Source organism: Gadus chalcogrammus, chromosome 4 (genome assembly GCF_026213295.1).
Source record: "Gadus chalcogrammus isolate NIFS_2021 chromosome 4, NIFS_Gcha_1.0, whole genome shotgun sequence".
Classification (NCBI taxonomy): domain Eukaryota; kingdom Metazoa; phylum Chordata; class Actinopteri; order Gadiformes; family Gadidae; genus Gadus; species Gadus chalcogrammus.
This window is the reverse complement of record NC_079415.1, coordinates 277,267-289,766: the sequence shown is the minus strand read 5'-3', so window position 1 is coordinate 289,766 and position 12,500 is coordinate 277,267. Positions and strand designations below refer to the sequence as shown.

At 49.4% G+C, this 12,500-nt stretch overlaps 1 protein-coding gene across 1 annotated transcript in view; it reads right to left on the bottom strand.

The window, feature by feature from the left end:
* The window catches only part of LOC130380381 (ELKS/Rab6-interacting/CAST family member 1-like), a 45,216-nt gene that overhangs the window by 4,025 nt on the left and 28,691 nt on the right, over positions 1–12,500 (bottom strand). Inside the window, exons 5-6 of the mRNA XM_056587562.1 lie at positions 4,789–5,024; positions 2,824–2,997 (exon numbers count right to left, since the gene is read on the bottom strand). Of these exons, the coding sequence (XP_056443537.1) occupies positions 2,824–2,997; positions 4,789–5,024 (410 nt within the window). The remainder of the gene's footprint in view (positions 1–2,823; positions 2,998–4,788; positions 5,025–12,500) is intronic.

Below are 12,500 nucleotides of genomic sequence, written 5' to 3'. Positions count from 1 at the left end.
CACTGTACTGAAACACTGTCACTGTACTGAAGCACTGTTCACTGTACTTTAACACTGTCACTGTACTGAAACACTGTTCACTGTACTGAAACACTGTACTGAAACACTGTTCACTGAACTGAAACAATGTTCACTGTACTGAAACACTGTCACTCTACTGCAACACTGTCACTGTACTGAAACACTGTTCACTGAACTGAAACACTGTTCACTGTACTGAAACACTGTTCACTGTACTGCAACACTGTTCACTGTACTGCAACACTGTCAATTGTACTGAAACACTGTTCACTGTACTGAAACACTGTACTGAAACACTGTTCACTGTACTGAAACACTGTCACTGTACTGAAACACTGTCACTGTACTGAAACACTGTTCACTGTACTGAAACACTGTCACTGTACTGAAACACTGTTCACTGTACTGAAACACTGTCACTGTACTGAAACACTGTACTGAAACACTGTTCACTGTACTGAAACACTGTCACTGTACTGAAACACTGTCACTGTACTGAAACACTGTTCACTGTATTGAAACACTGTCACTGTACTGAAACACTGTTCACTGTACTGAAACACTGTACTGAAACACTGTCACTGTACTGAAACACTGTACTGAAACACTGTTCACTGTAGTGAAACACTGTTCACTGTACTGAAACACTGTACTGAAACACTGTCACTGTACTGAAACACTGTTCACTGTACTGAAACACTGTCACTGTACTGAAACACTGTTCACTGTACTGAAACACTGTACTGAAACACTGTACTGAAACACTGTTCACTGTACTGAAACACTGTACTGAAACACTGTACTGAAACACTGTCACTGTACTGAAACACTGTTCACTGTAGTGACTGACTGTTGACTGTACTGACTGACTGTTCACTGTACTGATTGACTTTTCACTGTACTGATTGACTGTTCACTGTTCACTGTATTGACTGACTGTTGACTGTATTGACTGACTGTTGACTGTAGTGACTGACTGTTGACTGTACTGATTGACTGTTCACTGTACTGATTGACTGTTCACTGTACTGACTGACTGTTCACTGTACTGACTGACTGTTCACTGTACTGACTGACAGTTCACTGTACTGACTATGGAGTTAGATTCATGCCAAAACCCCGCACACACGCAAAACGTGTTTTGCTCACACATAACGATTCACACGCACACAAAACGTGTTTTACTCACGCAAAATGATTGACACACACGCTCAGTGTGGTTTGCAAATACAAAACATCATTCACAAACTAAAGCATTTTGCTTCAGAAACAAATACAGTATGTTTTACACAAAGTACAAAAAAAAATCCTTCAAGTACACAAAACAATTCTACAAGTACGGAACACGAAAGCTGCGCGTGGATCGGAATGCATTTGCGCACGGATCGGAATGCATTTGCGTACGGAACAGCAAGGCGGAAAATTAGTGCCAAAAGTCACGTGACAAATAAATGTCCTGTTATTCACACTACACAACAGCAGGTGGCGGTGTTGAGTCAGTTTAAGGCCGCCAGGACGATCTTTTTTCTCCCTAAAATCTTTATTTGATGCCGGCCAAACGTGTGTGGATTCAACTCCATACTATGCGACTTGCCGCCCCTTTGTCACGGAATCGTACGACACGGAGAAAAGCTAGTTTGGGAGATTAAATTGAACAAAATGAGCGGCCAACAGGTGAGTCCAATGGAAGTGTCGCCACTCTGTTTTGGCATCAAATAAAGATTTTGGGGAGAAAAAACTGACTCAACACCGCCACCTGCTGTTGTGTAGTGTAGGACATTTATTTGTCACGTGACTTTTGGCACTATTTTTCCGCCTTGCTGTTCCGTACGCAAATGCAATCCGATCCGTGCGCAAATGCATTCCGATCCACGCGCAGCTTTCGTGTTCCGTACTTGTAGAATTGTTTTGTGTACTTGAAGGATTTTTTTTTGTACTTTGTGTAAAACATACTGTATTTGTTTCTGAAGCAAAATGCTTTAGTTTGTGAATGATGTTTTGTATTTGCAAACCACACTGAGCGTGTGTGTGAATCATTTTGTGTGAGTAAAACACGTTTTGTGTGCGTGTGAATCGTTATGCGTGAGCAAAACACGTTTTGCGTGTGTGCGGGGTTTTGGCATGAATCTAACTCCATAACTGACTGACTGCCCAGTCTGGGCCTCAACACTTCAGATTCTCAGGTATCATTTTGACCTCAGAACTAGGCAATAAAGTGGAATTAAGATAATTGGCTATATTTCCTTAAATTTAAATACAGCTCAATTTATACTACCAACAAGGTAACAAAGGCTGTTTGGGAAGTCTGGAGTGAGTCAATAACAATAAACTGACTATTATTCTCAATTATATAGCAAATAATCAAATAACCATTATTAAAAATCATTCAATTCACAAATTCCCAGTTAGAGAGAGCTCAAATCAGGGTATACATGATGGATCAATGCTACCATCAGATGCCGCTGTTACGTCAGGCCAAAGGACTAGCTACTGGGGTACTGGCCGAACAGCTAGAGCTGCATGTTGGAGTATGGCCAGTGGATTCTGGTTTTGCTAAGAGAGCGTTAAAGTTTATACACTCATGGTCAGGCCAAGCTAAAACCTTACAATGGTGCTACTGTAATCATCTCAACATATTAGCCACACCCACAGACATACACACAACCAGAAACGAAGAACCACACACACACACACACACACACACACACACACACACACACACACACACACACACACACACACACACACACACACACACACACACACACACACACACACACACACACACACACACACACACACACCTCTCTGAGCTGCAGCGTCTCCTTGTCCTTCTGCTCCAATAGGCCCTCTAGATGGTGGATGGTCATCTCTGCGTCGGCCAATCGCCTCGTGAGTTCGTGGTCCTCCTCGGTTGCCCTTGACGACAGCCCTTTGCTCTGCAGCATCTCCAGCAGCTTCTTGATGGACTCGTCCCTACGGCAACACACAACGCAGGGTTAATGCATCGGTTATCACCACAGCCCCCACACACAACGCACACAGCAGCCACATACAACGCACACACCACACACACACAACGCACACAGCAGCCACACACAACGCACACAGCAGCCACACACAACGCACACACCAGACACACACAACGCACACACCAGACACACACAACGCACACAGCAGCCACACACAACGCACACAGCACCCAGACACACACAACGCACACAGCACCCAGACACACACAACGCACACAGCACCCAGACACACACAACGCACACAGCACCCAGACACACACAACGCACACAGCACCCAGACACACACAACGCACACAGCACCCAGACACACACAACGCACACAGCACCCACACACACACAACGCACACAGCACCCAGACACAACGCAGACAGCACCCAGACACACACAATGCACACAGCACCCAGACACACACAACGCACACAGAACCCACACACACACAACGCACACAGCACCCAGACACACACAACGCACACAGCACCCAGACACACACAACGCACACAGCACCCAGACACACACAACGCACACAGCACCCAGACACACACAACGCACACAGCACCCACACACACACAACGCACACAGCACCCACACACACACAACGCACACAGCACCCAGACACACACAACGCACACAGCACCCAGACACACACAACGCACACAGCACCCAGACACAACGCAGACGCTTCTATCCAAAGCGACTTACAATATGTACATTTGTCATAAGAAGTGCAACAATATATCGCTGTCGGTACAGAAAGGATGTTCATAGAACCAAGTACCACGATCGCTAGGCTAACCAATCCCTGTGTTACAGCCATGATAGCAGCTACTGCAGATGCTACACCGTTAAGTACTATAATACAACACAACACAACACAACACAACACAGTGTACAATGGTACACTGGGGCTCATCCGAAGGACGCCAGGGAGCGCCACAAGGTGGTCTCTCAGACATTAGACTCACTAAGACCTGGAGGAGGATCAACATGGGCCAACGCAACATTCTCTCACCACATAGATACGTTCAGATCAGGCCAATTGATGAACTTCATTCATAGCCGTCCACACATGACAGAAGCAGCCTGTGTGACCGCGTTCAGGGACTAAGGCCCTGGCGTCTCAGCAGGGGCAGAATAGGGGCCGTGAATACCCACTGTGAGGTACACTGGCTACATGATCCTCTCATCACAGTCCTACACAACGATACAACGACACACGGGAAGCCAGCTGGCCTCTGCACTCAGGATGCTTCCAGACATCGTTTGAACCAATGAGCAGGAGCCATTTCACATTGTTTTGTTTGCTTTTGGTGCTGTACTTGTTGATGTTTGACTTCAATTCTTCGGCATTAATTATTAATCTATGCATTTTAATCTGCCTGGGGTCAAGTGTTCTGATTATTTTTCTCACACCCGTGCCCACACCCTCTCTCTCCCTCCCTCTCTCTCCCTCCCTCCCACTCCCTCTCTCTCCCTCTCTCTCTCTCCCTCCCACTCCCTCTCTCTCTCCCTCTCTCTCTCTCCCTCCCACTCCCTCTCTCACCTTCCTCTCCTTCCCTCCCTCCCACTCCCTCTCTCACCTTCTCTCCCTCCCACTCCCTCTCTCACCTTCCCTCTCCTTCCCTCCCTCCCACTCCCTCTCTCACCTTCCCTCTCCATCTCTCCCTCCCTCAGTCTCAGACTCCCTCCCTCCCCTCTAACCTCCTCCCTCTCTCTCTCTCTCCCCCCCCCCTCTTACCTGGCGTTGAGTGTGTGCTTCTGCGTGTCGATGCGCAGCTCCATCTCCTCCAGGGTCTTCCTCAGGAGGAAGAGTTCCTTGGCTTGCCGCTCGTAGTCGCTGTGCAGCCGCAGAAAGTTCTCCTCGGTCATCTCGCCCAGGCCGCCGCCCTCCCCGTAGTCCGTGTTCAGCAGCTGGTTGAGGTCCCGCTGGATGTGGAGCTCGTCCTGCAGGGCCTGGATGGTGACCTGCAGGTGCTGAGGGGAGACGGGGGAGAGAGAGGGGGAGAGAGGGGGAGAGAGGAGGAGAGAGGAGCGTTAAGGCCAGGATGGTGACCTGAGGGGCTGGGGGGAGACGGGGGAGAGAGAGGGGGAGAGAGGGGGAGAGAGGAGCGTTAAGGCCTGGATGGTGACCTGAGGGGCTGGGGGGAGATGGGGGAGAGGGGGAGGAGGGGGAGGGAGTCACCTTAAGGGAGTGTCTGAGGGATGGACCTTAAGGGAGAGGACCTTAAGGGAGTGTCTGAGGGAGGGACCTTAAGGGAGAGGACCTTAAGGGAGTGTCTGAGGGAGGGACCTTAAGGGAGAGGACCTTAAGGGAGTGTCTGAGGGGTGGACCTTAAGGGAGAGGACCTTAAGGGAGTGTCTGAGGGGCGGACCTTAAGGGAGAGGACCTTAAGGGAGTGCCTGAGGGGTGGACCTTAAGGGAGAGGACCTTAAGGGAGTGTCTGAGGGATGGACCTTAAGGGAGTGTCTGAGGGGCGGAGCTTAAGGGAGAGGACCTTAAGGGAGTGTCTGAGGGATGGACCTTAAGGGAGAGGACCTTAAGGGAGTGTCTGAGGGATGGACCTTAAGGGAGAGGACCTTAAGGGAGTGTCTGAGGGACGGACCTTAAGGGAGAGGACCTTAAGGGAGTGTCTGAGGGGTGGACCTTAAGGGAGTGTCTGAGGGGCGGACCTTAAGGGAGAGGACCTTAAGGGAGTGCCTGAGGGGTGGACCTTAAAGATCCCATGCCATTCTATTTTATGATGCTTTAATATAGGTATTAGTGGGCCACAAACACAGTATTCAAAGACGTCCCCGAAATTCAGCCGTGGTGCAGAGTTACAGTCACTCCGAAACAGTCGCACATTGAGCTTCCCCCAAACGCGCTGTTTCGGTGGGCGTGTCAAGGCAGGTCAAGGAGGGGGGTGGGGGTGTGGCCCTGAGCAGCTTGTAGCCACTACCATGCGCTCTGTATACGGTGGGCGTGTCAAGGCAGGTCAAGGAGGGGGGTGGGGGTGTGGCCCTGAGCAGCTTGTAGCCACTACCATGCGCTCTGTATACGGTGGGCGTGTCAAGGCAGGTCAAGGAGGGGGGTGGGGGTGTGGCCCTGAGCAGCTTGTAGCCACTGACAGTACCATGCGCTCTGTTTACGGTGGATGTATCGCAATGGCTCGTAGAAACCCATATTATACATAGATATCTATATCATATAATATATAATATTATCACCTGGCCCTGAGCAGCTTGTAGCCACGGTACCATGCGCTCTGTTTACGGTGGATGTATCGCAATGGCTCTTAGAAACCCATATTAAACATAGATATCTATATCATATAATATATAATATATATTATCACGGCCAAAAGCTGTGTGAGCCTCCAGACGATAGGTTATTATGAATCTGAAACGACCGCGTCTACTTCAGATTGATGTGGAAGTGGAAGAACCAGAGACGTCGGAGAACCCGACGAAGTCCTTTGTGATTCATTATATCGTCTGGACGCGCACACAGCTTTTGGCCGTGATGTATTATTTGATATAGATATCTATGTATTATATGATATTATTTAGATATAGAGCAGAGCTCCAGGTCTGTAACGCAAGTGTTGTACACTTCCTTGTTATTTGGATAACCGTTCTGCTGTTGGTGTTATGGCATAACACGTCGGACTCTCGTCTCTGGTATTTCTACAACGAGACTCGTAGTGGGGGTTATCTCAGCCATGGTTGAGAATGAATTGGGGGAAAGGAACTTTGGCTTTGACTCCCTGAAGTAGGCTACATGAACCACGACATGGAGGAGAAAGGGATTGTTGGCCGCGAATGTATCCCGCTTGAGCCCTGCTTCCCGCCGCCTCGGCAGCGGTCAGCGCTAATCACCGCATCCTGAAGCCGAGGCGGTGGTCCATCGGCAGCCAGGCTCCGGCGGGAGACGACCGCGGTCAACAATCCCTTTCTCCTCCATGTCGTGGTTCATGACTTCAGGGAGTCAAAGCCAAAGTTCCTTTCCCCCAATTCATTCTCAACCATGGCTGAGATAACCCCCACAACGGGTCTAGTTGTAGAAATACCAGAGACGAGAGTCCGACGCGTTATGCGCCATCACACCAACAGCAGAACGGTTATCCAAATAACAAGGAAGTGTACAACACTTGCGTTACAGTCCTGGAGCTCTATATCTAAATAATATCATATAATACATAGATATCTATATCAAATAATACATATTATCACGGCCAAAAGCTGTGTGCACATCCAGACGATATAATGAATCACAAAGGACTTTGTCGGGTTCTCCGACGTCTCTGGTTCTTCCACTTCCACATCAATCTGTAGTAGACAGAACCGCGCGCTGCCTGCTGCCGGCGCAAGGCACCACCGCCCGGCTGCCCGCTGCCGGGCGGTGGTGCTTCGCGGCGGTGGTGCCTCACGCCGCGGCAACCGGCGGCAGGCAGCATGTCGCAGTTCATGTACTTCGATGTTGTTCTGCCATTGCATTAAAAATTCTGTAACTAGCCTGTTACTACGAACTAAGCAACTACCATACACGTATTAGCATTTAGCACTAGCTCAATCACGACTCCTTCAGAATTCTTGTGGGTGGTTACGAACCAACCAAGTGGGCAGGGCCATGAATAATAGTTTGACAACGCTACGTCACAGTGTCACCTTATCCAGAGTGGCTCATTTCTTCTGCCTTTTTCCTTTCATTGCCTATTGCATTCAGCAGACAAACTGCATAGATTTCAAACTTACCACAGCTCACAAACTTATTCAGACCTATGTTATTTAACAAACAACAGGAAAAATGTGATTTTAATGGCATGGGCTCTTTAAGGAAGAGGACCTTAAGGGAGTGTCTGAGGGATGGACCTTAAGGGAGTGTCTGAGGGGCGGAGCTTAAGGGAGAGGACCTTAAGGGAGTGTCTGAGGGATGGACCTTAAGGGAGAGGACCTTAAGGGAGTGTCTGAGGGGTACGTTGAGGGAGAGGACCTTAAGGGAGTGTCTGAGGGGTACGTTGAGGGCGGTTCGTTGTGTTTGTGAAAGTGATTGTGGAATATCTTATATTCTTATTCTAGGAATAGGATCTCAACCTCAACATTTTGCATGATGGAACACGAAACGTGTAGTCTCAACTAAGTCTTCTTTTTTTATGTATGAAGTTACGTTCCATGTATTAAGATATTGGAGAGCAGAACAACTATCAAAGTAGAGCGAACCACCGAGCCGTAACATCACAATGTAACAATGACTCCAAGACATCATTCATGCTACTGACACTAAACAGGAGCAGTGAAGTGCTCTTCATCAGCCCCGACTCCTCCTCGCTGCCTCAGGAGGAGTCAGACTCCTTCAGGGAGAGGACAGGACCACTGACAGGACAGCCCCCCACTCAGCGTCCGTGTGGGTGTGTGTTGGTGCGTGTGTGTGTACATGTGTGTGCGCATCCCATGTAAGTGTGTTTGGTTTTTTGTGTTTATTAGTGTGCATGTGCCATGTGTGTATATGTGTCTTTGTTTTCGTATTTGTGTGTATTAGTGTGCATGTGTGTGTGTTTTCATATTTGTATGTGCTTGCGTGTGTGCGCATTAGTGTGCATGTTTTTGTTTTTGTGTGCATGTGTATATCCGGTGTGTTAGTGTGTTTTCGTATTTGTGTGTATCAGTGTGTGTGTGTGTGTGTGTGAGACGTCACACCGATGTCCCCCAGCCACCTCACATGCGTCACACAAATCATGGAGACCAAGCCCCTCTCTCTCTCTCTCTCACCCTTTATCTCACCCACGTGAACATAAACAACACACAGCTCAACAATACCAAAAATGTACCACCGACACACAATGAAACACAAGCAATCTCACACACACACACACACACGCAGTAATATTCAGTACACTCCCACACAATCCCACACACATACACACACTCACTGATTGTCTCAGAGAGAGGAGGCATTTGATGTGTGTCTGCATGCTTGTGGTGTTGTGTGTGTCCACGACGTGCATGTGTGTGTGTGTAAGTGCGTGTGCCCATGCGTGTGTGTGATGACTCATGCATCACTCAGGCAGAGCCTCCCTTGATGGGCGGTTGGTCAGCCGTCAACATGTACACACACACACACACACACACACACACACACACACACACACACACACACACACACACACACACACACACACACACACACACACACGACCCAGAGGCCGTGGGCTGGGCTGACATTAGCAGGACTCCCTGAAGGCAGCAGGGCCGAGCTTCCCTGGTCCCTCCTACCTCCATCTCCCTCAATAGATAGGTGTCCTGATAAACAGTCTCTCTGTCCTCCTCCATCTCCCTCAATAGATAGGTGTCCTGATAAACAGTCTATCTCTGTCATCCTCCATCTCCCTCAATAGATAGGTGTCCTGATAAACAGTTTATCTCTGTCCTCGACCATCTCCCTCAATAGATAGGTGTCCTGATAAACAGTCTATCTGTCATCCTCCATCTCCCTCAATAGATAGGTGTCCTGATAAACAGTCTATCTGTCATCCTCCATCTCCCTCAATAGATAGGTGTCCTGATAAACAGTCTATCTCTGTCATCGTCCATCTCCCTAAAGAGATAGGTGTCCTGATAAACAGTCCATCTCTGTCACCGTGTGTGCATGCAGAGTCGATGTCCCAAGTTTAGATGGTAAAAAGATTAATGCTCGTCCAGTAAATACAAATGTACAAGCACAAGTTAAAAACAGGAAAAATGAATAAGAAAGGGAATTAATGAAGTGATACTTCCAATAATAACGGGCCGAAGTTTTTGCATGGACAAACACATGTATACACTGACTTTATGGGAACAAAACACTCATTTAGGCCAGCATAACTTTGTTTGGTCAGTCAAGCAAATGCACACATTATACCAAGAACAACTGCAAGTGAACGGGAAACATTGGACAACACACACACACACACCCACTTACACACACACACACACACACACACACACACACACACACACACACACACACACACACCAACTTACACACACAAAAAAGAGATGTGGATGTGCACAAAAAAAAGGCATCCAGACACAACAACATAGTGGTCCTACTGGAGGCCAGCTGGGATGTCCCCAGCAGAGGGCGCTATGCAGGCTGCCAACCAGCCTGCATAGCGCCCTCTGCTGGGATGTCCCCAGCAGAGGGCGCTGTGCAGGCAGCCAACCAGCCTGCAGAGGGCGCTGTGCAGGCAGCCAACCAGCCTGCAGGCCTCCATAGAATACCATCAGAACCTAAAGCGGTTAGGCATTCCTACTACAGTGTGTTACCACTTTCTCTGCTCTGCATCCAAGAAACAAGAGAATAAAAAGCATACTGTTATTTTCCTTGTCCAGAAATAGCATTGTGTTTAAGACATCCAAACCCTGCTTCTGTGGCTATGAAGATAAATGTGAAGCATGACCAACGTATGCATTAAAGAGCAGCAATAGAATATCCTCTTCATTAATTAAACATGTAGGCTACCGACGACTCCAACTACAAGTAAACAGAGGCAAAGAGAAAGGTCTGCATGTGGCTGGAACCCTGGAATGTCCTCCGGTTGCATTTCCCACCCTGACGCGTGATGTCTGACCCAAAGGTCGACCTGATACAAACTAACTGACCATCTGACCTCCTGGACTGAACAGCTTGTGATGGGAACACTGGTTTAGCCGTTTAGTTGAATATAGGAGCTCTGTGCGACGCACGCACACACAAGCACATTCCACCAGTACCCACTGCTAACCACAGACACATGCTGCTAGGCTGTGAGGGAGGGGGAGGGAGAGAGAGAGAGAGAGAGAGAGAGAGAGAGAGAGAGAGAGAGAGAGAGAGAGAGAGAGAGAGAGAGAGAGAGAGAGAGAGAGAGAGAGAGAGAGAGAGAGAGAGAGAGAGAGAGAGAGAGAGACAGACAGACAGACAGACAGCCAGACAGCCAGACAGACAGAGCGTGAGAGAGAGAGAGAGCAAGAGAGACAGAGAGAGACAGAGAGAGACAGAGAGAGATAGAGAGAGAGCAAGAGAGAGAAAGAGAGAGAGACAGAGAGACAGAGACAGAGACAGAGACAGACAGACAGAGACAGAGACAGAGAGAGAGAGAGAGAGAGAGAGAGAGGATAGATAGGGATAGAGAGAAACACACACACAGATAGGAGATAGAGAGGCAGGAGGGTATGCTAGTTTAGTTTTTTCTTTCCCAATGTCCAGTGAGTCAGCTTCCTCCCTTCACCTTTGACCCCGTCACATGGATGGGTCTGCAGAGGCCTGAAGGGGGTCAGCTAGCATCCAACACGCACGCACACACACACGCACACACACACACACGCACACACACGCACACACACACACTGGGCCCCAGCGGCCCCGGGCCGGGTGACAGGACCGCTCCCAGTGACCACCGGTCAAAGCACCCGGGGAGGGGCTCTCCTTCTGGGCCACGCCCGCCACGCTGGTGTGAGATGTTTGTGCTGCCGGGTGCCTGTGAGTGCACGTGTGAGTGCACGTGTGAGTGCACAGGTGAGTGCACGGGTGAGTGCACAGGTGAGTGCACGTGTGAGTGCACGTGTGTTTAACCTCCACTGATAACATAACACAATCTCAACAGGGCTTTAGGGCGGTACGGAGGCGTGGCCTCATGTCCGGGATCACCTTCACCACGACGAACACGAAGGACACGAGGGCTCAGTGAGGCTACACCTGGAGCAGAGAGAACAGTAAGGACACGAGGGCTCAGTGAGGCTACACCTGGAGCAGAGAGAACAGTAAGGACACTGAGGGCTCAGTGAGGCTACACCTGGAGCAGAGAGAACAGTAAGGACACTGAGGGCTCAGTGAGGCTACACCTGGAGCAGAGAGAACAGTAAGGACACTGAGGGCTCAGTGAGGCTACACCTGGAGCAGAGAGAACAGTAAGGACACGAGGGCTCAGTGAGGCTACACCTGGAGCAGAGAGAACAGTAAGGACACGAGGGCTCAGTGAGGCTACACCTGGAGCAGAGAGAACAGTAAGGACACTGAGGGCTCAGTGAGGCTACACCTGGAGCAGAGAGAACAGTAAGGACACGAGGGCTCAGTGAGGCTACACCTGGAGCAGAGAGAACAGTAAGGACACGAGGGCTCAGTGAGGCTACACCTGGAGCAGAGAGAACAGTAAGGACACGAGGGCTCAGTGAGGCTACACCTGGAGCAGAGAGAACAGTAAGGACACGAGGGCTCAGTGAGGCTACACCTGGAGCAGAGAGAACAGTAAGGACACTGAGGGCTCAGTGAGGCTACACCTGGAGCAGAGAGACCAGTAAGGACACGAGGGCTCAGTGAGGCTACACCTGGAGCAGAGAGAACAGTAAGGACAGCGCTCAGTGAGGCTACACCTGGAGCTGAGAGACCAGTAAGGACACTGAGGGCTCAGTGAGGCTACACCTGGAGCAGAGAGACCAGTAAGGACAGCGCTCAGT